At 37.2% G+C, this 24710-nt stretch overlaps 2 protein-coding genes across 2 annotated transcripts; both read left to right on the top strand.

The window, feature by feature from the left end:
* Positions 1-850: 850 nt before the first annotated feature.
* LOC104890243 (wall-associated receptor kinase-like 8) lies at positions 851-4143 on the top strand. Its single transcript, XM_010675649.4, has 3 exons — positions 851-2096; positions 2242-2421; positions 2886-4143. Exons 1-3 carry the CDS (start codon positions 1082-1084, stop codon positions 4070-4072), a joined length of 2382 nt encoding a protein of 793 aa, XP_010673951.1. The 5' UTR covers positions 851-1081; the 3' UTR covers positions 4073-4143.
* Positions 4144-17033: 12890 nt separating this feature from the next.
* Positions 17034-23576, top strand: LOC104890244 (wall-associated receptor kinase 5). Its single transcript, XM_010675650.4, has 3 exons — positions 17034-18102; positions 21236-21415; positions 22264-23576. The coding sequence occupies exons 1-3, from the start codon at positions 17181-17183 to the stop codon at positions 23472-23474; spliced, it is 2313 nt and encodes a 770-aa protein (XP_010673952.1). The 5' UTR covers positions 17034-17180; the 3' UTR covers positions 23475-23576.
* Positions 23577-24710: the final 1134 nt, after the last annotated feature.

The following is a 24710-nucleotide window of genomic DNA, read 5'->3' as shown; positions in this document are numbered from 1 at the left end:
CCAAACAATCCTATGTTTGTCAATGCACGTCTTGTATTACTAATATATTTAATTACATATTAGTAAAAATTATAAAAATTTGAGTTCAGTACAATATTTATTGAGACTAATCAAACAAGATCCCGCGTAATTAAGTTTTTTCTTATATATTAGAAAGAATATATAATACTTCCTTCGTTTCTTTTTACTTACAAGGGTTTGACTTTTACACTATTACCCAATTCTACTTAGTTTATCTTTTGTGATTTATAGTTCAGGAAAAACATACTCATGTAGATTTTGTTAGATTCATCTCGATGTATATTTTTCGAATATCTATTTTTTCATAATTTTTAGTTGTCAGTAATTTAAGATATTTATAGTCGGATTTATATATTGACAAACGTGAAAGTCAAACAGTTGTAAGTGGAAAAAAAAAAACAAAGGAAGTATTATTTTTACTTATAAGAAGATTGACAGATTGGAGACGAAAAGATCTATTTTTGGAACAGAAGGAGTAATAGAGTTGAATTTTAATACTAATATTTATAAGAGATATGTAGGAGTAATACCTATACTTAACCCCGAGGATTACTTAGAAGTTAGAACCAAGTCCAACCAACCCCTCGCTTTCAAAGTGTCTGTTCGCAAACTCAGACCGGATTAACCTGCGAGAGGTTCCAATCTGTTGAGACTCTTTTATCTTACGACGGATTTCCAGTGGAAGCCCAAAAAGAAAGTCCAACCAACCCCCCATTAAATTCTTATAATACTAGCCAAAGTTAAGATATTGTCATACTTGACTAAATGACTTGAGATAGTCATTGAAAAGAAAAGGAAGAATTAGTCTTGCACGCGTAGCAGAAGGTAGCGAGGTGGGCAGTACAACAATCAAAAGTTGGAATTAAAGTAGCAAATTTAGACCATTTTACTTCTATATGCTCAACTGCTCAACATACCACTTTTCCACCAGCCATAATGGTCAAAAATCCAAAAAAACTCAGATTTTTCCAGATTCATTACTCCAATATATGTTGATATGAATACTCCTACACAAATGAATATGGATAAAGTAAGGTAATTTTGCCTGATAGCTGAAAATATGATCTTCCAAAACATGTTTTTCATACATAGTATAAGATTATGGCTTCTCTTGCTCATTTTCTCTTCATTAGGAACCTCCATCATTGGCACCACCACCACTACTTCCATAACACCCGCCACCATGCTAACAGCTACTAACACCACCAAACCCGGCTGCCCACGAAAGTGTGGCAACTTAACCATTCCATACCCATTTGGCATCGGTTTTGATTGCTCCATTAATTATTACTTCACTATCCTATGTAATACTTCATACAACCCTCCCAAAGCTTTTACTATGCTTGACTTTGGTTCTAACCGTGATGCTGATATATTGCTTATAACCGAGACTCATCTGCTGCTTCGAAACTCTAGGATAGCTTCTAAGTGCTATGATTCCCAAGGAGAGGTGACTTCAGAAAGTTCAATAGTCTTTGATATAGTGAACTCTCCTATTACTTTCTCAAACAATTCCAACAAGTTAACTGTTGTTGGTTGTGATGATTATGCTTTGATTTCGGGTTATACAGGAATCCTCGCGAATGGGACTCAACACCAGTATAACAGTGTTGGGTGCCTTGCCTTGTGTTCTAGTCCGAATGAGCTGATTTCAGGGTCTTGTTCGGGTTTAGGATGTTGTCAGACATCAATCCTGATTGGATTGCAGTCTTTCATGATTACACTTTTGAGTTTGAGAAATCATACAGGTCCTAATATTTCGAGTTTTCAGCCTTGTGCATATGCATTTCTGTCTGGAAGTGACAGCTTCATGTTTGGTGGAGCCTCAGATTTTGTACCAAATAGGCTCAGAAACAGAACAGCTGATCAAGTTCCTATGGTGCTTGATTGGTTTGTTGGGGACTTAAACTTTAGTTCGAATACTAGGCCTACGTGTGAAGAGGCTAAGAAAAACTCGACTACATATGCTTGTCAGCTGAATACTCAATGTGTTGGCGGCGTTGGTGGAAGAGGATATCACTGCAAGTGTGAATCAGGTTACGAGGGTAATCCTTATCTTACACCAGGTTGTACAGGTTAGTACTTTTAGTTGTCAGAGACTGTTTTGTTCTGCTTTCTCAAGTAAATCATCTCTGAAATAGGAAAAAATAGTTATACAATCTGACTCTTTTTTGTAAATTGTAATGATAATATGCTTGCTTAATGCTTGCTTTTCCCTAGATATCAATGAGTGTGCTGCTGGTTCGAATAGCCCATGTAGCATGGTATGTGATAACACACCAGGGAGTTATAAATGCTCGTGCCCGAGTGGATATTTTGGCGATGGATTGAAAACTAATGGAACTGGTTGTATGAAGATTGCAGATAAGAACTCATCAACCCTCATTAAAATCACTCTTGGTAATGTCTTAATCTTTCGTGAATATATATTCTATTCTTTTCACTGCACCTACACATTGAGGAAGAGTCTAACATTATATAAGTTGAATTAGGATTGTCACAAAACTCAAGTACCCACTACACTTATATGTTAGTCATCTTAGTTTCATCTTCTTCCTCAATGTAGGAAAATCGAGTAGATTTGGCAAAATTAACACATACTTTAGTTGCCCAAACTGCATTAATGGATTCAAACACAAAATAAAGTACTAAAAACTTGAAATTAACCAAACATCAAATTAACTGACTCGAAAGTTAATATGTCTAATAGTTAAATGTTAATCATCTTCGATCTCTTCTTCCATTCGCGACAATTACCCTGTAAACTTTTCTTAAAGACAGCTCTCAGCTCTGCAAGTCTTTCTTCTATTTGTTCTATTACTTGTTTGATAGTGGAAGTAAACATGTTCAGAATTTGATTACAGGGTTGGGCATTTCCTTGGGATCAATACTATTACTCCTTTGTGGTTGGTGGTTGCATGTCCTCATCAAAAAAAGGATGATTGTTAAGCAAAAGGCTAAATACTTTGAGCGCAATGGTGGCTTGTTGTTGCAACAACAAATGTCCTACGACGAAAGTGTTGTAGCAAGAATGAAAATCTTCACTGCTGATGAGCTAGACAAAGCCACAGACCACTTTAATGAGGATAGGATACTCGGAAAAGGAGGTCAAGGTACTGTTTATAAAGGAATGTTAAGTGAAGGTAGAATTGTTGCCATAAAGAAGTCTAAAGTTCTGGCTGAAAGCCAGTTAGTCGAATTTATCAACGAAGTAGTAATCGTATCACAGATTAATCATCGAAATATAGTCAAGGTACTAGGATGTTGTTTGGAGACTGATGTCCCATTACTAGTTTATGAGTTTATTCCTAATGGAACTCTCTTCCATCACATTCATAATCCGAGTCAAGAGTTTCTAATCACCTGGAGAATGCGCTTGCAAATTGCTTCTGATTCAGCTGGAGCACTTGCATACTTACACTCTTCGTCTTCTATCCCTATTCTTCATCGAGACATAAAATCCTCCAACATACTTCTAGATGACAAATACAGGGCAAAGTTATCAGATTTTGGGACTTCTAGATCAATTGCTCTTGATCAAACCCATGTAACTACTCGTGTTGTAGGAACATTTGGTTATTTAGATCCGGAGTACTTTCAAACAAGTCAGTTTACTGAGAAGAGCGATGTTTATAGTTTTGGAGTGGTACTTGTCGAGCTTCTAACAGGACAAAAGGCAATACGTAGTATGTCTGAGGAAGAAAGAAGTTTAACTTCTTGGTTTCTCTTGCATATGGAGAGTTCTTCTTTACTCGAAATAATCGATACTCAACTCCTACAAGAGGGTTCAGAGGAAGAGTTTTATACTATTGGTAATCTTGCAAAACGGTGTTTAAACGTCGAAGGAAGGAACAGACCAACAATGAAAGAAGTTCTAGTAGAGATAGAAGCAGTTTTGGCACATCATTTACCACAACAAAACTGGTCAGAAACTGAGCAAGTAGCTAGTAATATTGGAGGAGTAACACAAACATATGATTCTGGCACATTTCAATTAGAAAATTACTCTATGAATTCTGCTGAATTATCTCTATTATTCAATCCTAGATGACAGTAAATCAATAGCTTATGTCCTGGTTTATCAATTCTCTTATCATTATATATATATCCTTTATCTAGTAATGTCATGGTCTTTCTTACTTGAACCAATTGTTCTTTTCTAAACCTGTTGAACCTCTTATGTTTATATTTAGATAGGAGCAGGGACGGATCCATGTTTATGTAACTGGGGTCAGTTAACCCCACTTAACTTCTAAAAAATTTGTGCAGAAGTAGGAAATAGCAAAAAAAAAAGAAGCTTGTAGTTTGAGAGTCTAACACGTGGGAAAGAAAATTCAAATATTGAGAGAAAAAATATTGAACATCTCTAGAAAAGATGTGGTAGGCCATTTAGTTACGTTAATACTTCTTTTTACTTTTTCTATAAGATGATACTTTACTTTTTGCTTGCTAGTACTAGTGCCACTACATGGCAAGAGCTACTATGAGAAAAGTTGTTTAAAAAATCAAAAATTGAACATCGACATTACAAAGTCTACACGGTAAGGGTTATCTCTAACTAGCATTGACCTTGACTTTGACTTTCTTGAACTCACTTAAATTGAAGTCTAGATCCGTCAATAGGAGTGATTTTTTTTATGTGTCTTTTCATTTGAGGACATAGTAGATTATATGTCTCAAAGAAATTGGTGGATTGTAACTTGTAACTTTGTAAGTTATAGTAAATTGTAAAAATCAGATATTATGTTTTTTGAGGTGCTATATAGGTTGTTTTACTCGTTCTTTACGTTCTTTTTGTCTTTTTTAGCACTATTTTTTTTAAAAATATAGTGAACTTTTAGTTGGCGTACATCGGAATTTATCTGCTAATTTGCGTTGTCAAGGCTGCACATTGCTGCAATTAGGGTGCGTTCTGTTCAACTTAAAAAATTAAGTTTCAGGTCCAATAAGTTCAGATAAGTTCAGATAAGTTCAGATAAGTTGCAATAAGGTCTAATAAGTGCAATAAGTTCCAATAAGGTCTAATAAGGTTCAATAAGTTCCAATCAGGTGCAATAAGTTCCAATCATGTGCAATAAGTTCCAATCAGGTCTAATAAGGTCCAATAAGTTCCAATCAGGTCTAATAAGGTCCAATAAGGTCCAAATAATCAATGTTTAATAAACATTTGTATTATTGTCCACTATTTTGTTATTCATAATTTCATATCACTATTAGCGGATTATGTTATTATTAGAATTTTAATTAAAGTACCACAATGATTATATAGTATTATACTTGTATTAGTGTCTATTATTTTATTATTTATTTGTATTATGTCTATTATTTTATTATTTATTTGTATTATGTCTATTATTTTATTATTCATATTACTATTAGCTGATTATGTTATTATTAGAATTTTTTTATTAAAGTACAACAATGTATAGTATTATACATGTATTATTGTCTATTATTTGATTATACATATTGCTATTGAATAATATTATAATCATGGTCAAATAAATAAGGTTAACAATAATAATAATTATTATTATAATTATAGTTATGTATAGGCAAATATATAAATAGTAATTTTTTTGTTAAATTAATTATCATAAGAGATCATTAATAATCATTATTTTTTAAAGGGCGAATTATAATAATAATTATTCCATAAATTTTTTTGAGGGGTAGTATTTACGTTAGTGGTAATATTTATGTTATTCATGGTCAATATTTTTGTCTAATAAGGTCAAATAAGTTTCAATCAGGTTCAATAAGGTCTAATAAGTTTCAATCAGGTCCAATAAGGTCTAATAAGTTTCAATCAGGGTCAATAAGTTTCAATAAGGTCCAATAAGGTCAATCAGGTTCAATCAGGTCCAATAAGTTCCAATCAGGTTCAATCAGGTCCAATAAGTTGAATCAGGTCCAATCAGGTCCAATCAGGTTTAATAAGTTCCAATAAGTTCAGTTCAGGTTCAATAAGTTCAGTTCAGATAAGTTCCAATAAGTTCAGATCCAATAAGTTGAATAGAACGCACCCTTAGTTAACTTCTGAACTGCAAAAAATACTAATCCAATGCTAGTCCCATTTTACATGGGTTATAATTAATTTTGCTAAGAAGCTGATGAGAACCTAAAAGTTGACTTTACGTTTAGCTGTTTTAATTTGCACTTGAACCATTTGAAAGCTTTGAAGTTTGACCAGACTTTTCTCTCTTGTATTTAAAAGCATTGACCTGAACAACATTAAAGTAATTTTCGCTACCTTTTTTTTTTTGACCGGAAAAGTTAGCATTTTATTCATTGGAATTGCAATCCGCAAGTACATATTGGAGAGCCTCTATCGGCACCTCTTCTAACCACACTCTCATCTCAGGAAAATTTCTACTCAAATGAGCTAAAGTATGGGCCACCTTGTTTCCACCCCTACGAACATGGCTATAAGAAATGCATTCACACTTTTCTGCCAGCAACAAGATATCCGAAACAATAAGACCAAAGCTCGTCATCTCCCGCTTTTGATTCTTCAAATAGCTTGTTAGTTTCTTGCAGTCACTTTCGAGAACCACACGAGTGAGACCCGCTTCTAGAGCTATAGACAGGGCGTGTCTAGCTGAGACCGCTTCCGCTACATCAATGTCATACGATCCTACTATCCTCAAGCATGTAGCTCCCATGACTTCCCCTTGAGCGTCCCGCATGATCCCACCACACCCTACCACGCCGTCCTCAAACACCGCCGCATCGGAGTTTACCTTGTAACTGCCCTCTATGGGGGGGGTCCAGCTTTCCTTATCACTACCGTCCGCCTGCAACAGTTTTTCACCAGCCCCAGTAGCCTCCAGGTACTCGCACATCAGGCTGACCGCATTAGCTAGCGTAGTCTCCACTGGTATGCGCTGCTGTCGGAAAAGCCAGGCATTACGTCGCAGCCACAACCTCCACAAAATACACCAGAATAATGCCCACCACTGCGCATCCGAGATAATTGACATCTTTGATAAACACCAATCCATGAACGTCAATCCAGAATCAACCACCACTTCAAGGCGCAGGGGCGATTGTCTCCATGTTCGTTTTGCATCTGCACACTCTAAAAGTAAATGCATAATAGTTTCATTCCCCTCACCGCACATCGGACATCTTCGATCACCACCTACACCCCTCACAGCCATCGTTTCCCTAGTCGCGATTCCCTTATGAAGGGCTCTCCACCCAAACATCTTCACTTTTGGGGGGATATTTGCTGCCCACAAGTTCTTCCATAATTTCCGACGGGTATTTTCGGAGGTAGAAGCAGCACTGCTCTTTTGAGCGTCTAGTTCGAGATAATAGGCGCTCCGAACAACAAACTCTCCATTCTTCGATTGATGCCAAGTCCAGTCATCCCCTTCATGGTAATGCGGGATTGGGATTTTCATGATTGCACTTACCTCCCAGGTTGAAAATAAAAGATTGAGCTTCTCTACATTCCATACTCGTCCATGCATTAACTCATTCACTGTCCTAGGCTCGTCATCCTCTCCGGTCCTCTGTGAGATTATGTGGAAATGCGGTAAGGACGGAATCCACGGGTCATTCCATATGTCTATGGTGTGACCATCTCCAACCACCTTTCTTAAACCTCTTCGCAGCAGCCCCCTAGCTGATAAGATCGATCTCCAAGTGAAACTAGCCATTGAGCTTACTTTAACATCCAAAAGGGAAGAATGAGGGAAGTATTTGTTTTTCAGGGTCTTTGCCACGAGGGAGTCAGGGTGTTTAATGATCCGCCAGGCTTGTTTGGCTAGGAGCGCCTTGTTAAATGCAGGGAGGTGGCGCATCCCTAATCCTCCATTCTTTTTCGGTTCATAGAGCTTATGCCATGCTATCCAAGCCAATTTCTTCTCGTCATCCTTTTGCCCCCAAAAGAAGTTCCTATACATTCTCTCCACATCATTTAAAATGCTTATCGGGATAGTGAAACACTGCATGGCATATGTCGGGATTGCTTGGGCGATTGCTTTTATCAACACTTCTCTTCCTGCATGAGATAGAAATCGTTCCTTCCACCCTTTTAGCTTCTTCAGAACTCGCTCCTGAATATACTTAAAAACCGTTTTTTTTGAGGCACTCACAAAGGTCGGTAGACCCAAGTACGTACCATGTTCCTCCACTGCCTTAAATGTTAACTTCATCTGAAGCGTATCTTTCTTTTCTTGCGTTATATTTCGGCTAAAGGACACCTCCGATTTTTCCATATTCAGTTTCTGGCCTGAAGCAGCTTCATAGATGGATAGGACCTCCATAACCTTCTCTACTTCCCCCTCAGTTGCTCTTGTGAACAACAAACTGTCATCTGCAAAAAATAAGTGCGAAATCGCATCCACCTTTTTCCCAATTTTCAGACCATGAATTTCCTTTTTTGCCTCGGCATCTCTTAGCAGAGTAGAGAAACCTTCTGCACAAATAATAAAGAGAAAAGGGGAGAGGGGATCTCCTTGGCGTAGCCCCCTCGTGGGAGAGAAAGATCTGGATGGTTGACCGTTGATTAAAATTGAGAAAGATGTTGAACGCACACAGAGCATAATTTTCTCCACATACTGTGTCGGGAAACCCAGTTTTATCATCATTTGTTCCAGAAACACCCATTCTATCCTATCATACGCCTTACTCATGTCCAGTTTCAACCCCATATACCCAGTTCTCCCTGTTTTTTTCTTCCGCAGATAGTGAAAACATTCATAAGCAACCAAAATGTTATCTGTGATTAGTCTCCCTGGCACAAAACCACTTTGCGACTCATGAATAACAGCTGGCAACACTTTTTTCATTCTATTTGCAAGCACTTTGGAAATGATTTTATAAATGACATTACACAGACTTATTGGCCTATAATCTGCCGGGGTCTCACAACTTTTTTTCTTCGGGATTAAAACAATATGTGTTTGATTCAACTCACCCACCTCACTACCATGGTTCAGAAAACTTAAGACTCTGTTTACAACATTGTCACCAACAATAGGCCAATATTTTTGATAAAAAAGTGCACACATACCATCAGGGCCCGGGGCCTTCGTTGGGTGCATCTGCTTCAGAGCTTCACATACCTCCTCCCTCTGATATGGTTCAGCTAGGATTTGTTGCATGGGGTTCGATAACATGTCGCTGACTTTATCAATAACAGGCGCCGGGTCCACATTCTCATTTGCACAAAATAGTTCCTCGAAGTGTCGGACAAACACCTCAGTAATATCCTCCTCCTCCTCGAAAGTTTGCCCCGCCCCATTTTTAATCTTCACAATACGGTTTCTCTCAACTCTTTGCTTGGCTTTTGCATGAAAAAATCTTGTATTTTTATCCCCATGTGTGAGCCACTCCTGTCTACTTCGTTGTTTCCAGTACATTTCCTCCCTTGTCTCCAACTCATCCAGCCTACTGTCAATTCCCCGCATTTTCTCGATATTCGCTGCACTTGGTTCGCTGCTCATCAGGTCATTCATTTGTTTGGTGAGGGCACGCATCTCCTTGGCTGCATTTCCAAATTTATGTTTACTCCACTTTCGTAGTTCACTTGAAACACGCTGCAGATTTTGTCTCGTATCATCGTCCTGGCACCATTTTGAATTAATCACCCCTTCACACTCATCGTCCCGCGTCCACAGTTCTTCGAAACGAAACAAACTCCGTTTCCTTTGCTCCCCATTTCGTGGCACACATTTTCGAATGCAGAGGAGTATCGGGAGATGGTCGGACTTGCGCTTTTCTAAGTGAGTGACACAAGAGCTCCCATACACCTCCCTCCACGATGCGTTTGCAACAAATCTATCAAGTCTCTCCTGCAGGTTGTCATCCCCACCTTGGTTATTTGTCCATGTGTAAGGATGTCCCATAAATTGCATATCTTCTAATCTACAGTAATCTAAGGCTTGCCTAAACATTTCCGCCTCTGCAAAATTAAAGTCGCCACCCCCTTGCTTTTCCGTCGACCATAGCATAAGGTTAAAATCGCCCCCAACCAGCCACGGAACATCATCATTACTATACAAAGATTTAAGCATCCTTACAGTCTTCTCCTTGTTGCCAGCTTCTGGATGTCCGTAAACCCCCGTGAACCGCCATTCGAGCCCACTTCCCTCCTTGACGAGAGCATCAATGTGATTAAGAGAGAATGAAGTGATTGTTACTTCCCAACCATCTTTCCACAATAACGCGATTCCGCCACTCCTCCTTCGCCCCTCTCCACTACAGTCTACAGCCAACATACCCTTACAACTCAGTTTCATCCGCACCCTATCCATCTCAGGTTGGTGCAACTTAGTTTCTTGCAAGAAAATAATCTGGGGATTTTCATTGATCACAATGCGCCTCAACGCATTGACTGCCGGTATGTTCCCCAGCCCCCGGCAGTTCCAAGAGAGGATGTTATTCATTGGTCACCAAGAGCCCAGGGTGTGGGGCCCGCCACTTCATTACCATATCCTTCATCCATTTTGTTGCCTGCAAGCATCATAACCTCCTGTAGAACACTAACATCCACTCCTATCTTCTTTTTTATTCCACAGCTTTCACCTTCTTCTTGTTCTCTACCCTCCTCTTCCTCCCTAGTCTTCCTCCTCCCTCCTACTTGAACAAACTCCTCCACCCCGCTATCTGCCATCTCCCGGGGTAGACGACGCCATCCTTTCTTTCTACTCTTCCCCGGTGCCTGGATATTTTTGGGTGCATCACCACCTTGAATGCTACGCTCCACTTCCAGTCTCACATTTTTCCCTTTGTCCTTCTTGGTGTGCTCTCCACTCAGGTGGTCTCTCTCCTCATTCGTGTTCCCCTTTCCCTCCTCTTCAACGTTTATAATCCCTTCTGGAGTCGGAACCTCCTCCCTCCTACTCTCCACCCCATACAATTGGCCAAGACCTACAGCTAGAGGTTCCTCATACGAACTCCCATCATGTGGCGACCCTATGTTCCCCTCAGGTTTGTCCCCATCATTCAACTCTTTGAGTTGAACCTCCATCCTACCATCATGCAAAGTCTTCCCTTCCTGCCTACTCATCTCTTGCCTCTCTCCACTCTCCCTATTCTGCTCCACAGCACCTTCCATGTTGACTTCCAAATTAATATTTCCCGTGTTTTTCTCCGAGAAACTTAAGGCTCCCGAACATCGCAAGAACGTTTTTGCTTCCTCCTGTAACTTGATTCTACCTTTTCGCGGCGAAGCACGAATCCACGAACCCCATTGTTTCTCTTCCAATCTATCTTCCTCTGGGATTTCAGTACAATCCCTTTCAACATGTCCTATTCTGCCACACGCATAACAAAAGGTAGGGAGCCTTTCATATTTTATCTCCACTAGAACAATATTACCCTTCGAATTACGTATTTTCTGAACTCGCCGCAAAGGTTTTGTAACATCCATCAAGACTTTGATCCTGGCTGAAGTATCCCACTCCACACCATCCGACTCGATCTCCAAAACCTCCCCCAAACAGTTACCAATCAGTCTAACATGATGCTCCGAACGGTTGTCCATGGGTAAGTTATATAATCTAATCCAAAAAGGGCTCAAAGATAACCGTATATCAGATGGTTGTGTCCCTTCAGCGATCTCACTCATCATAACTAGGTTTTGATCGAACGTCCAAGGGCATCCATCTAAAACTTTTTTTCGATCCCGCGCACAGGCAAACTGAACAACAAACAATCCATTTTCTATTGCCCTAAATAGAGGTTTTTTCGAAATTGACCATATCTGGGTCATCGTCTTCTTGAAAGCTTCAAAGTTATATGGTCGCACCGTTAATACATGACCCACAATTGCCAGATCAAGATTTGACTTTTTACTATCTTTAATACCCACTGGCATCGCAATTATGTCACCTTCATCCTCCGTAATTCGCAATTGAGAACATTTATTGATGATTTCATCTGCCATGATGACAGACAAAACCCTACAAGTAGGGTACAAACGCTCGCAAAGAACAAGACTAGGATACTCAAAACCCTAGAGAGAGAGCCCTAGAGAGAGAACTAAGAACTCAACATCACTTGCCTAATTTTCGCTACCTTACAAATGCAAACCGGCTTAGCTGCACAATTTTATCATACACTTAAAGTGTACCATGAACATAGTATATTTAAGGATATTTAGTAAAATTTTGACAAGGATAAAAATTTGACAAATCCAACTTGGCGCCATAATCCCGTCAAAATAATTTAAACCCAACAAAACTACAAAAATACCCTTTGTTTAAAATATTTTATTATAGAAAATAATTATTTTAATTACATAAATAAATACTCAAAAATATAAGGTATTACATTTTAGGTTGTCATAGTATCTAGGTTAGTTGCCCTTAATTAGGTGTTTCAAGGGTTATATTTTAGGTTTCCCCTCCCCATTCCTGGGTTCGAATTCGAAGAAGTTAGTTTCTAGGTTTCCGCTCCCCGTTCCTCTACTCCAGTCTAAAAAAGCAATAGATGGTACGTGTTCCCCTTCCTCGTTCCCCTGTTTAGTGTCTTAGTGCGTCTCCCCGTCCCCTGTCCCCCGTTCGTGCGTCAGCTTCCCCTTCCCCTTTGTCGAGTTACTATCCTTGTTGCCGCCTAAGTGTCGAGACTAGTTGTTTATTTATCCGCTTTCCGTTGTTTAGTACTAGGTTGTGTTCGTATGAGTTTATTGTTTGCTTACTCAATATGCTTGATAATTTTGTTTTTTGTTGGAGGTAGTCATTGTCTTTAAGGTGTTGGGTATGGTTTATGTGGTTGGTCAAGGATTTTGCTGTTGTTTTATGGTTTTCAGGTTTCATGGTTGGATTTGTTTTCTCAGATTTTGAAAATCAGATGATCGTTCGAGATCTAACAATGGTAATTAGCTTTCAGTTTAGCTGGGTACTGATCTTGTCAATCATTGCCTTGACAAAATAAAAGATATCTGAAGGTGACTGATAAGTGACATTTATGTCACTTCTAGGAGTAGTTTTTAGAGTATTTTTGTAGTTTATGTTCATTTATTTTAACTTTTTAAGCCTTTAATTCTTATTTTTCCATTTTATGGCTTAATTAGATTAATTAGTTATTTTTACTAGTTTTTAGTTCTTATTTTATTATTTTTATGTCTCGTATCTCCCCTCTTGTTTTGATGTTGCTTGTAGGTGAGCATTTTGGAGCTATGGTGTGAGATTTAAAATTACAATACAAGACTTATCCTCCACCACACTCTTATCCTTAACCTACACCACACTATTTCATATCATACACCACACTAAACCTTTGCTATACCACAATACAACACCACCATCTTCCTAACCCATAACACCAATCCACCACCATCTTCCCTACCCCAATCACCACAGCACCACCATCATTATGTCCTGCAGCACCGCAAAATCCACCTGTACAATCTGTCCAAGCCAAAATGGAGCGGGCTCCTCTGTACAACGGAGCGGACGCTCCGTTCAAACCCAATGAAAACAGAAAAGTTCCAGAATGTTATGAGCGACCATGGAGCGACCACGGAGCGGGCGCTCAAAGATAAACGTGCTCAATACTCATTAGATGAAATCGACGGTCGTGATTCATTTAAGAAAATCAATGGCTGCGATTTGCGCTAATGATGAAGATGATGATGTTGCAGCGAATTAAAGGCCACGATTTTGCTGATGAATGATGTTGATGCGATGAAGATCGACGGCCATGGACCATGGATGATGCGTGCTGATGCAGCGAAGAAGATGATGAATAGGAAGGGGGTCTGATGCTTTTTGGGGGGTTACCCTTTTTCTTTCTTTGACTTTTCTTTTTCCCCTGTATACTTCAGTAACTTCACACACGTTTTCTTTCATTTTTTCTTTTCTTTTCTTTTCTTTCTTTCTTCCATTTTCCTTTTATTTCATTCTTTGTTTTTATTTTCTTCTCCTTTTTCTTTCTTTCCTTTTTATTAGGAGGAGTATAAATATCTTAAGTCATCTTATTTTTAGAGAGGGAGTTTTTCTTATTAGCCTAGTTTTATTTTATCCACCACTCTTAGTTTTAGACTTTTTAGGGTTTTAAGGGGGTTTAGCCTCCATAGATTAGTTTAGGAAGAAAAGGGAGAAAACTCAAAGAAAGATGGAAGATTGTAGATTCAAGGGTGACATTTGTATCGAAACTTTCAACCATTAATCAATGAGCATTTCTTACTCTTTCTCCTCTTTTATTGTTTTATTTTCATTGTTTTTCTTAGATTAGTTGTTCTTGATTAGTTTAATTATTTATGATTTATTTTATTTAGTTTAATGTTAGATTAATGATTATTATCATGTTATTAAAGTTTAATTTTTCTAAAGTCCTCATTTTTGTATTTATGGAGTAGTTTGTTGGTTAGGGTTTGGGTGAAAACCCAACCATGATTGAATTGGGCATTTGAGATTAGATTTAGAGACTTGCGTGATTAAATTATTGCTTGTTTAGCTCGTCTAATCTATGTTGCATTCTCTTTGATAATTTGAATGTCGTATTAGATGGAGTTGATTGATTTAGGTTGGCATGAGAGTGTGACCTATTGATTTCTATTATTGACTTGGGTTACTTTGAACCTCGAGATATGTTAGTAATGGATGAGAGTCCTTATTTGATGTCTTTGAGGATTTCTCCGCCTATGAGAGTAGGATGAGAATTGTTTGTTGGGTCAATAGCTAATTCAAGTAGTGTTCATGTATTATCTCTATGTTTGATATTCTTATGCTTATTTCATGATTAGTTGGTGTTTAATCCCATCTCCTAACTTTAGTTATCTTTGATATTTAGCTTTTTCGTAGTTCTTAGTTGGTTATTGACAATTTCCGACTTGATTCGGCCTAGCTTATCTTTTATCAATACATTTTGGTGTTCCTTAGTCCCTGTGGATTTCGTCCCTTACTTATCACTTTACCTAGTTTAGTGATTTAGTTAGGTTTTGTTTGATTTTAGGAGGCTAGTGACGACCTTGTTTTTCCTATGTCAGTGACTCCCCAATTTGTGAATTAGTTTTATAATGCGTCAACTAAATTGAGCTTCTCCTCAAAGGAGAAGCCTGAAATACCCACTCAAAAGAGTATTGAGTCACAAAGGTTGGTCATGTTGTGAGATCCTCATCTCGCTTGCTCTTCGTTGCGCTGATTGTGAAATTAGTCCACTACTCCCTCTACTTCCATCATGTTTTTGGTGATCGTCAACCATCATAAGAAGCGCTCTAACACAGTTATCCAACATCATATTCCTCCAAATCGAGCAATTCTCTCCTAGTTTAAGTTATTTAAGTTATTGTACTTGTTATATAAGAGCAAGTAATACTCAATTTAGTTTATTTGTTTTTAGTATGGATGTACTATCTTTAGTGTGTAACTAGTATATGGGCTCGGGTATTGCCCCGGGTTAATGTTATTTTCCGAATTTGATATGCATTTTATTCCATTAACATTAAAATATATTAAGAAAAATTCAACATTTAAAAGGTACAAATATAATAATGTGGACACTTAAAGCATGATTAAAAGTTGGTTGAGATGATAATTGTGTCATATATAATATCAAGAAGTTATGTGTTCAAATCTTGTTGCAAGTTACTTTCATTTTTGTTAATTAACATGACTTATACACATATTGGACAATTCTAGTGTAGTAACAGAGATGCCACGTGATGTGTATACATTGTCACGCACACCTTTTAATATATTTGTATAGATTCTGTTTTTTTGTTTTAAAAAAATTTGGTAAGAATAATTCCTTTAGACTGCCCTCGCACAAGGCCCATCCGGAGGCCCATTACAAGCTAGACACCCCCTCCCTCCTCCCTCCCTCCCTCCCTTAAATCCCAAGGGGATGCTTGGGGGTAGGAATTGAACCCTAGACTTTGCTAGGGAAGATGGAAAAGCTCACCACTTAAGCCAATCGCAATTCCTAGATTCTGTTTTTAATTAATTAACTTTCTCGTTATAAAAAACAATTTTCTCTTTATTTAATTGGTGTTTAACACGCTCATGGTTAGGGATGGGCATGGGTCCAGGACCCGACCCAGACCCGGTTGGACCCGACCCATTTTTAAGGGTCTGGATCTAAAATTTTGAGACCCATTGGGTTCGGGTCGGATCTGGGTCTAAGTGTTTGAAAACGGGTCTGGGTCCGGGTCTGAGAATTCTAGACCCAGATCCGACCCAGAGACCCAGTGTATTTTTTCAACATATAAATATAAATAAAAAATATATAAATTAATTTTACCCTAAATCCCACCACCCTAATACAGTAATACACACAGGCCAGAGACGATCACTTCGAATTTCGACCTTCCTTTTCTCTCTACTTCATTTCGAACTTCGAATCTCTAGTTCGACTTTTTGAAAGAATTTTTATTATTATTATGAATTTGAGTAACTTAAACTTATTGTAGACCAATTGTGAGTTGTGACATTTTGGTATTACATTGTTGTGGTTGTTTAATTTAGGATATTTTGTGGAAGAATCAAATTACTATTTTGGTCTCATATCTTTTTAGTTACTAAGGAAAATGTTCGTAAAAAATCGCAAGGTAAAAAAATAAATAGAAAGTCAAAATATATTTGAGATCCATCTTGGACCCATTTTGGACCCAAGACCCGCCAAACCCATTGGGTCGGGTAAGGGTCCAAAATTTTTAGACCCTGTGGGTCTAGTGCGGGTCTGGATCTAAATAATAATAAAAAAAAGCGGGTCTGTGTCTGGGTCTAGTTGGACCCACCCCAGATCCGGCCCATCCCCATCCCTATCCCTACTCATGATCATTACAATTTCGGAGAACCATGTCACGACTCACGTGTAGGAAAATAAAAAGTGGAGTGCGATGTATTTTCCAGCCAACGCTCCAACTTTATTACTAAGAAGATTAGTCAACAATTTAAAGATGCTTAGAACTTTTAGAAGAGTAATAGTATAACTATATGTCTATATGAGTATGACCATCAAATAATTGTAGGAGACTTCACACTGTGGGGTTGCCGTGTAGTTGGTTACACGAAAGAACAAGACATTGACACACCATTTTTTTTTTATTCTTGTTACAGCTATGCCAACATTTAAGGCCAAGTGCTCTAGTCCACACAATGATGTGAACATATCGTTGATTTTTCCCTTCAAATCATATCATATAATGATACAATACTAATACACCTATATATATCTCCCAAAATTCAATCACAACAACAATGTCAAAAACAGGGCAATGTGCAATATTATCAGCATTACTAACCCTCCAAATACTTAGAGCATTATCAGCATCTCTACCAAATTGCCCTGAAAAATGCGGCAACGTTACCGTCCCTTACCCCTTCGGCATAGGCGATAAATGCCACTACGGCACGCCGACCGACGACGGTAGATACTTCAATCTAAGTTGTGATCATACTACCACTCCTCCAACTTTAGCTTTAGGTATTGGATTACAACTACTAAAAATCACCTTACAAGGTGAACTCTTAGTAAATCAACCAATTTCATATCGTTGTTTTAACAAAGGATCAAATAGTAGTACCCCTTCATCTCAAAATCATGCATTTATTCATACTAAAAGGTTCCCCCTATCGACCACTCGTAACATTTTTGGTGCAATTGGGTGCGACACATTTGTGACATTAAATGGTACAAGGAAAAACAAGAGAACATTTCGTGCAGGTTGTATGACAGTTTGTGCAGCTGCTGAAGATGTTGATACTAAATCATGTTCGGGAATTGGGTGTTGTTTAGTATCGATTCCGCACGGTGTTGCTGATCTAGACTTCATATTTACAACTCCTGATGAACAGAAATTGGTGCGCGATTTTAACCCGTGTAGTGTTGCATTTGTTTTGGCTAAAGATTATGTTGGTAAAGATGATGCGTTACCATTTTCTATCAAAGAGACTTTGTTACAAGATGATTTGTATTATAGGAAGAATTTGACGTATCCAGTTGTTTTTGAATGGTCGATTGGAGAGCAAGGTTGTGAAGCAGCGAAAGATGCTGGTGGTGGTGGTTACTACATGTGTAAAGGAAATAGCACATGTTTTGACAGGGAGTATTATCAGACAGGGTATCGATGTAAATGTAATAAAGGGTTTGAGGGTAATCCTTATTTTCATGATTGTCAAGGTAATTTCTACCCTTTTGTTTTTCTTTTCTTCCCTTTTTTATGTAGTAATTGTTAATTTTTTTGTGTTTTTTCTACGTAGTGTCTTCGTATTTTATGAAGTTTTATGTTGTACACGACGTTTTTTAAATTTTCACGTTATATTCCTAAGATTTCTTAATGTTACACAAAATATTCTGATATACAATATCAAACAGTAGATTTTGGGACTGGCCTGAGAGTAGGAATTTTTCGCCTTATTAGTTAACTGAGGTTTGGAATATGAACTGATAAATTGAAAGACTAAAAGTGAGGTTTGGAGTAGAATTTTCAATTTTCTATTAGCAAGGGTATTTTGATTTTTGGGTTTTTCTACATATTGTCTTCGTGTTTTATAAAGAAGTTGTATTCGTAAGAGTTCTTAACATTACACAAAATACTCCGATATACAATATCAAACAGTAGATTTTGGAATTTTCTTACATGTGGCCGGGCTTAGAGTAGGAATTTTTCCCCTTTTTAGTTAACTGAGGTTTGGAATATGAACTGATAAATTGAAGACTAAAAGTGAGGTTTGGTGTAGAATTTTCTATTAGTAAGGGTATTTTGTGTGACATTTAGAAAGTTAAGGGGTACAATATGAAGATTTTAAAAAGTCCAGGTACAATATAGAATTTCGAAAAACACAGAAAAACTCTTAATTAATTTTTTTATGAGGAAAAGAATATCACCATATGCACTCGAGAAGTAATGTAAAATAGTATCAAGATCTTTTAATTTAATATTATAAAAAAAATATTCACACATTGACATTATATTTCAGCTATAAAAATTTTATGAATATGATTGATGAGTCCAACACCAACAATGAAAAATATTTTATATAACGAGTCAACAACTGTTAAAAAAAAATGTATTTGGAAGCCTGAAATTTTCAATGTTGGTGTACACTTGCTATGTCGCACATGCTTGATGCTGCCTTTTAAATTAAGAATAATATAATTTAATTCATCTTAATATATATTTTTAGGCCTCGTTTGGTTCACATGGGAAGTAATTTCCCATGGGAATTTACATTTCATGGGAAATTCTTTCCCATGTTAATTTCCTAGGAATTAGACAAAATTGTTTGGTTGCCACCATAGGAAATTGCATTTCCTAGGAAATTACTCACCAAGGGGGGGCTTGGTGAGTGATTTCCCATGTTTCATGGGAAATTCTATTTCCCTTTGGAATTTGTATTTCCTATGTTTCTCTCATTTCCCTCCAACCAAACACAACACCCATAATGTATTTCCTAGGAATTTGTATTTCCAAGGGAAATAGCTTCCAACCAAACAACACCTTAGTATATTAGTAATTTTAGAAAGGGTTTAGAAAATAGCAATGCCTTGATTGGATATAAGTTGCAAGATCCAAGAAGAAAATTGATGAGGGTTGGTGAATGGAGAAAGAGAGAGAGCAAGTGGCAGAAAGAGAGAGCGCAAGTAGGAGACGTAGGGTTAATTGATTTTTGGATCTTTGTTATATTTTATCCAGATTTATGGACGACACGAAAAATATTTTTCTTTAAATATTGGAGGATATGATGAATTTTTCTCAAAAAATGGAAATATATGTGAAAATTCCAAATTTTTTAATAGCACAAGCAATCAAGATCTACGTCTTGTGTGAGTAAGTCAACGACAATGTTTCTAGATTTGTAGTGACTTTTCAACCCCAAAAGGCTATAAGAACAACCTATGGGTTGAGGAAACTGGTCCATGTTGACACACAAGATCATCCATGCATCTTTATATTCATCATTTGAAAGATATATATATTGGAATATAAATTTCTTAGATGACATAAAGATTTGTCTGGCTTAAAATGGGACTCTGAATAAGTGTCATGTACGAAGGCAATTTAGAAAATTTTTTCTTATCAATTTTTTTAAAAAAATGTCTGATAAATACTACTCCCTCCGTCCCAATTTATTTGCTACAAACACTTTTTCACAAAGACCAAGGAGGGAGTGGGGACCATTGACATAAATGGAATTAACAAAAAAAGCAAATAGGTAAATTGTGGGACCTATGTATTATATATGGAAACATTTACAAAATCAAGAAGAGAGTGATGGCAAATTAGTAAATAAAGTGTGGGACCTATATATTATATATAGAAATATTTGCAAATGTAGCAAATAAATTGAGACACCCCTAAATGGCAAAATGTAGCAAATAAATTGGGACGGAGGGAGTAGTATCATGTACTCCCTCCGTCCTCTATTAGTTTACCCGTATTCCTTTTAAGGATGTCCCTTATTAGTTTACCCCTTTCTTTTTTTTGCTATTTTTGAAATGAGACCACAAACTTTTCATCACACATACTAAAATAATAGTTTCTCTTTCTTTCTATGACCCACAACATTATTTCTCCTAAAACTCTGTGCAAAAGAAAGGGGTAAATTAATAGAGGACGGAAGGAGTACACTACAAATCTTATCCAAAGAAAGCCAACTCATATCTTCCTTGGCTACCCAGTCCATTAACCAACTCTATATACGAGAAATGATTCGCGCATACTCGGTATTTACAAATACCGGGTAAAGTTGTAAATAAATGCAACTTTTTTTTTTTTTTTTGTTTTTTTTTTTGTTTTTTTTAATTTTTTTTTTGTTTTTTGTTTTTCGGGATTTACTTACATAAATTCATGATCTGATTCACAATATAGTTGATCTGATTCACATTGTAGTTGATCTGATTCACATTGTAGTTGATCTGATTTCTCTCCTACATGATCAGAGTTGTCTAAATTGCCATTAAGTCAACTTTTTTTGTCTTTTTCTGGCAAAATTACTAACATACCCCGGTATGGACACGGTTGGCCCATACCGGGTATGCGCTGCTACTTTCTCCTCTATATACATATATTTCCACATTCTTTACAGCCAGAAAGTACTTTATCATATAAAGTTATACCATGATTCTCAGCTTTTACCGAAAAGATGCATGAATAGAGCAGTCTTGCATGGCATTGTACAAGTCACAGATTAAGAAATTATTAGACTAAGAAAGCAGTCCATTAATGAATGAAAAATAATTATGATATCATATACTAAACTGTTTTTTTTGGTGAAATATACTAAACTGTGTTACACATTAACACATGCAGATATTGACGAATGTGCGAAAGAAAACCACAATGGGTGCAACAAACCAGCAGTCTGCATCAACACTCTTGGAAGTTATTATTGCAAATGCCCACAAGGTTATAAAGGTCATGGCACTTTGAACGATCCTTGTATTCCTGATCCCAACACTAATAATCGTGGTCTATACAAATTGTTAATAGGTACGATTTCTTAACTACTTTGAATTTTTTGTGTTACAACTTATATAAGGGCTTATGACGATGTCCCTCTCTTTATAGTTTCGAAAATTCATAACTAGACCAGGTTATTGGACCGGCCAAATTAGATTGGTGGGGGTCAATTATTTGGTGGGTTGTCTTGTTAATGGGCCACATCAGGCCAAGTCATGAGGTTGTGGGTCATTAGCGTCGCGAGTTAGCCAATGGAGGAGTAAGGGGATATAGGATACATAGGAGGGAGAAATGAGAACAAGTAAAAAGTTAACCATATGTAGAATCTTTTTACCATACTTTTTCGGGTTTTTTGTGGCACATGACCAATTAAAATAGGGTTTTTATGGGTCAGAGCAGGCCAAGCCATGAGGTTGTGGGTCAACTTATGTAAGGGTGGGGGAGGAAGATTCTGGTGGGTAGGGCGTAGAGGTGGGGAGGAGGATTCCGATGGGTAAGGCGTAGGGGTGGAGGAGGAGGAAAAACAAAAAAACCGAAGTTTTGGATGGAAAAATAAGTCAATGTCGGAAAGTTGAGACTTTGGTCAGAAAATCGTAATGTGGTGTTAAGTTGCCAACAAAAGTATTTTAATCTGTCCTTCCCTCCAAAAAAAATTTTAAGTGGTGTTTCCCCACAGAAACCCTATTTTAATTGGTCCTTCCCCACAAAAAACCCCTACTTTTCCTCTTTTACAAAATTATTGGCCTACAATTTTGATCCGATCCTTCGAGTTACCTGTCCATTAACCGGGTCTACTTATAATAATACTTAATACTGTTTGAAATAATTATTTCAATTTTTCAATAACACCCATTTGTACTATTATTGATGTGCTGCAGGACTAAGTGTAAGTTTGGGATCCATAATTTTGTTTCTTGTTGGATGGTGGTTATATGTTGTTATCAAGAGAAGGAAGGTTTTTAAACAAAGAGCCATGTACTTCAAAAGAAATGGCGGTATGTTACTGGAACAACATATGTGTTCTGACGGAGTTGTAGAATGCACAAAAATGTTCACTGTCGATGAGTTAGAGAAAGCTACTGATCACTTCAATGAGGACAGAATACTTGGACGAGGAGGTCGCGGCATTGTCTATAAAGGAATGCTTGGTGAAGGAAGAATTGTTGCAGTAAAGAAATCTAAGATATTAGAAGATAGTCGAATCGAAGAATTCATCAATGAAGTCGTCATCTTATCACAAATTAATCATCGTAACATAGTTAAGTTATTAGGATGTTGTTTGGAAACAGAAGTTCCATTATTGGTTTATGAGTTTATTCCTAATGGAACTCTAGACCATCATATTCATTATCCAAGTGAAGAGTTTATAATCACTTGGAGAATGCGCTTGCAAATTGCTTCTGATTCGGCCGCAGCACTTGCTTATCTACATTCAGCTTGTTCAATTCCTATATTTCATAGGGATATTAAATCTTCCAACATACTACTAGATGATAAATACAGGGCAAAATTGTCGGATTTTGGGACTTCAAGATCAGTTGCAACTGATCAAACCCATGTAACTACTCGTGTTATGGGGACATTTGGTTATTTGGATCCCGAGTACTTCCATACTAGCCAGTTTACTGATAAGAGCGATGTTTATAGTTTTGGCGTAGTCCTTGTGGAGCTTCTAACAGGACAGAAGGCAATACGCGCTGTGATTGAAGAGGATAGAAGTTTGATATCATGGTTTCTTTCCCATATGGAAGAGGAAAACTCTTGTTTGCTTGATATTATAGATTCTCAAGTTCTACAGGAGGGTTTGGAGCAACAGATTCATACAATTGGAAGTCTTGCAAAGCGTTGCTTAAGTTTGGATGGAAAGAAAAGACCAACAATGAAAGAAGTTTTGCAAGAGATAGAAGTGGTGTTAGCGCTTCATTTACCCTATAAAAATGAAGCAAATGAGCAAAAGTTAGTGCAAGTGTCTGATGTAACTAATAACAAAAGTTTATACTATGATGGTGTTTCGAGTTCCGGCACATTTTATACCGAAGGTAGCTCGTTAAGTTCTTCGGAAGTGTCTTTGTTATTCAGTACCAGATGATCGATGTAGATATCTTTAACATACATTTGGTTATATAGCCTTGTTATGAAGTGATTTAATCTACAGAAGTATATCATTTATTCATTTGTTCCTTTAGATGTATCCATACTTTGACTTGTGTTTGTAAAGTAGTATAACTGTATAAGCTATACCATCTTCCAATATACTTCAGTACTAATAGTAGTACTATAATATTTGGTCCTTTCTACTATATAGATATACTATCAAAACAAAAAAGATCAGAAGAACAATAAATAATCTTGAAGCGACGAAAAACAATGATTGAAAATCCAGATGCAGGGTCACAAAACAAGATGCCAGTCTTTGGGAGTGATGTATATGAGACAAAGTAGAAAGTGGCAAGTAGGAACGGAAACGAGTCGGACTTGGACCGGATTATGCATAATCCCACTCCGACGCTACAAGAAGTCGGATTTTAAATCCGATTCCGACTTCGACATCCGACTCCGACCCGACTTAAAATCAGAACACCCGATTCCAAATCTGATCCGACTTAAAATCTGAACATCCAACTCCGAACCCGACCAGACTTATTTTTCTGCCCATTTTTTTATAATAGAATAGTCTACTATTATACAATAATATAATCATTATAATTTATTCTAATAAAGTAATAATCATATGAAAATCTTATATAGTACAAATAATCCAAATATTATTATTATTTTTCTAACATTTTTTTTAATGTGAAAATCATATATAATACAATTGGCTGAAAGTCAAAGTCAGGCTATACATAAATTATACATTGACATAAGTAAGAAAAAAGGATTGATTGACTCAAAGTCGGAGTCGGATTCAGATGTCGGATTATTTTATGAGATCCGACCCCGACATCCTCCGACTCGGAGTCGGACTTTTTAAACGCAGTCGGGTTACTTTTTTATCGGAGTGGACTCGGATTTTTTTCTTCGAATCGAAGCGGACTATGGTCGGATCCGGACTGGATTGCCATCCCTAATAGCAAGTAAGCATCAATCATATAAACCAGATGCAAAGGTCATAAAATAAGCATGTATTTATCTAATGTATAAAGGTAATAAGTAACCTTAAAAAAAATTAAAAACCTGTGGTCAAAGTTGGATCTGTAAATAATACAATAGCCGAAGTAGAACAACTTGATCTTAATGATTCTCTAAGACTCTTACTCCTAACTCTTACCTACTCTAATCTTTGTATTCATATTTTATGTAAGCCCTGTATTAGCCAGTTTAG

Source organism: Beta vulgaris, chromosome 4 (assembly GCF_026745355.1).
Source record: "Beta vulgaris subsp. vulgaris cultivar EL10 chromosome 4, EL10.2, whole genome shotgun sequence".
NCBI classification, from domain to species: Eukaryota; Viridiplantae; Streptophyta; class Magnoliopsida; order Caryophyllales; family Amaranthaceae; genus Beta; species Beta vulgaris.
Note: the sequence above shows the minus strand (reverse complement) of the source record. Positions and strands in the feature narration are given on the sequence as shown.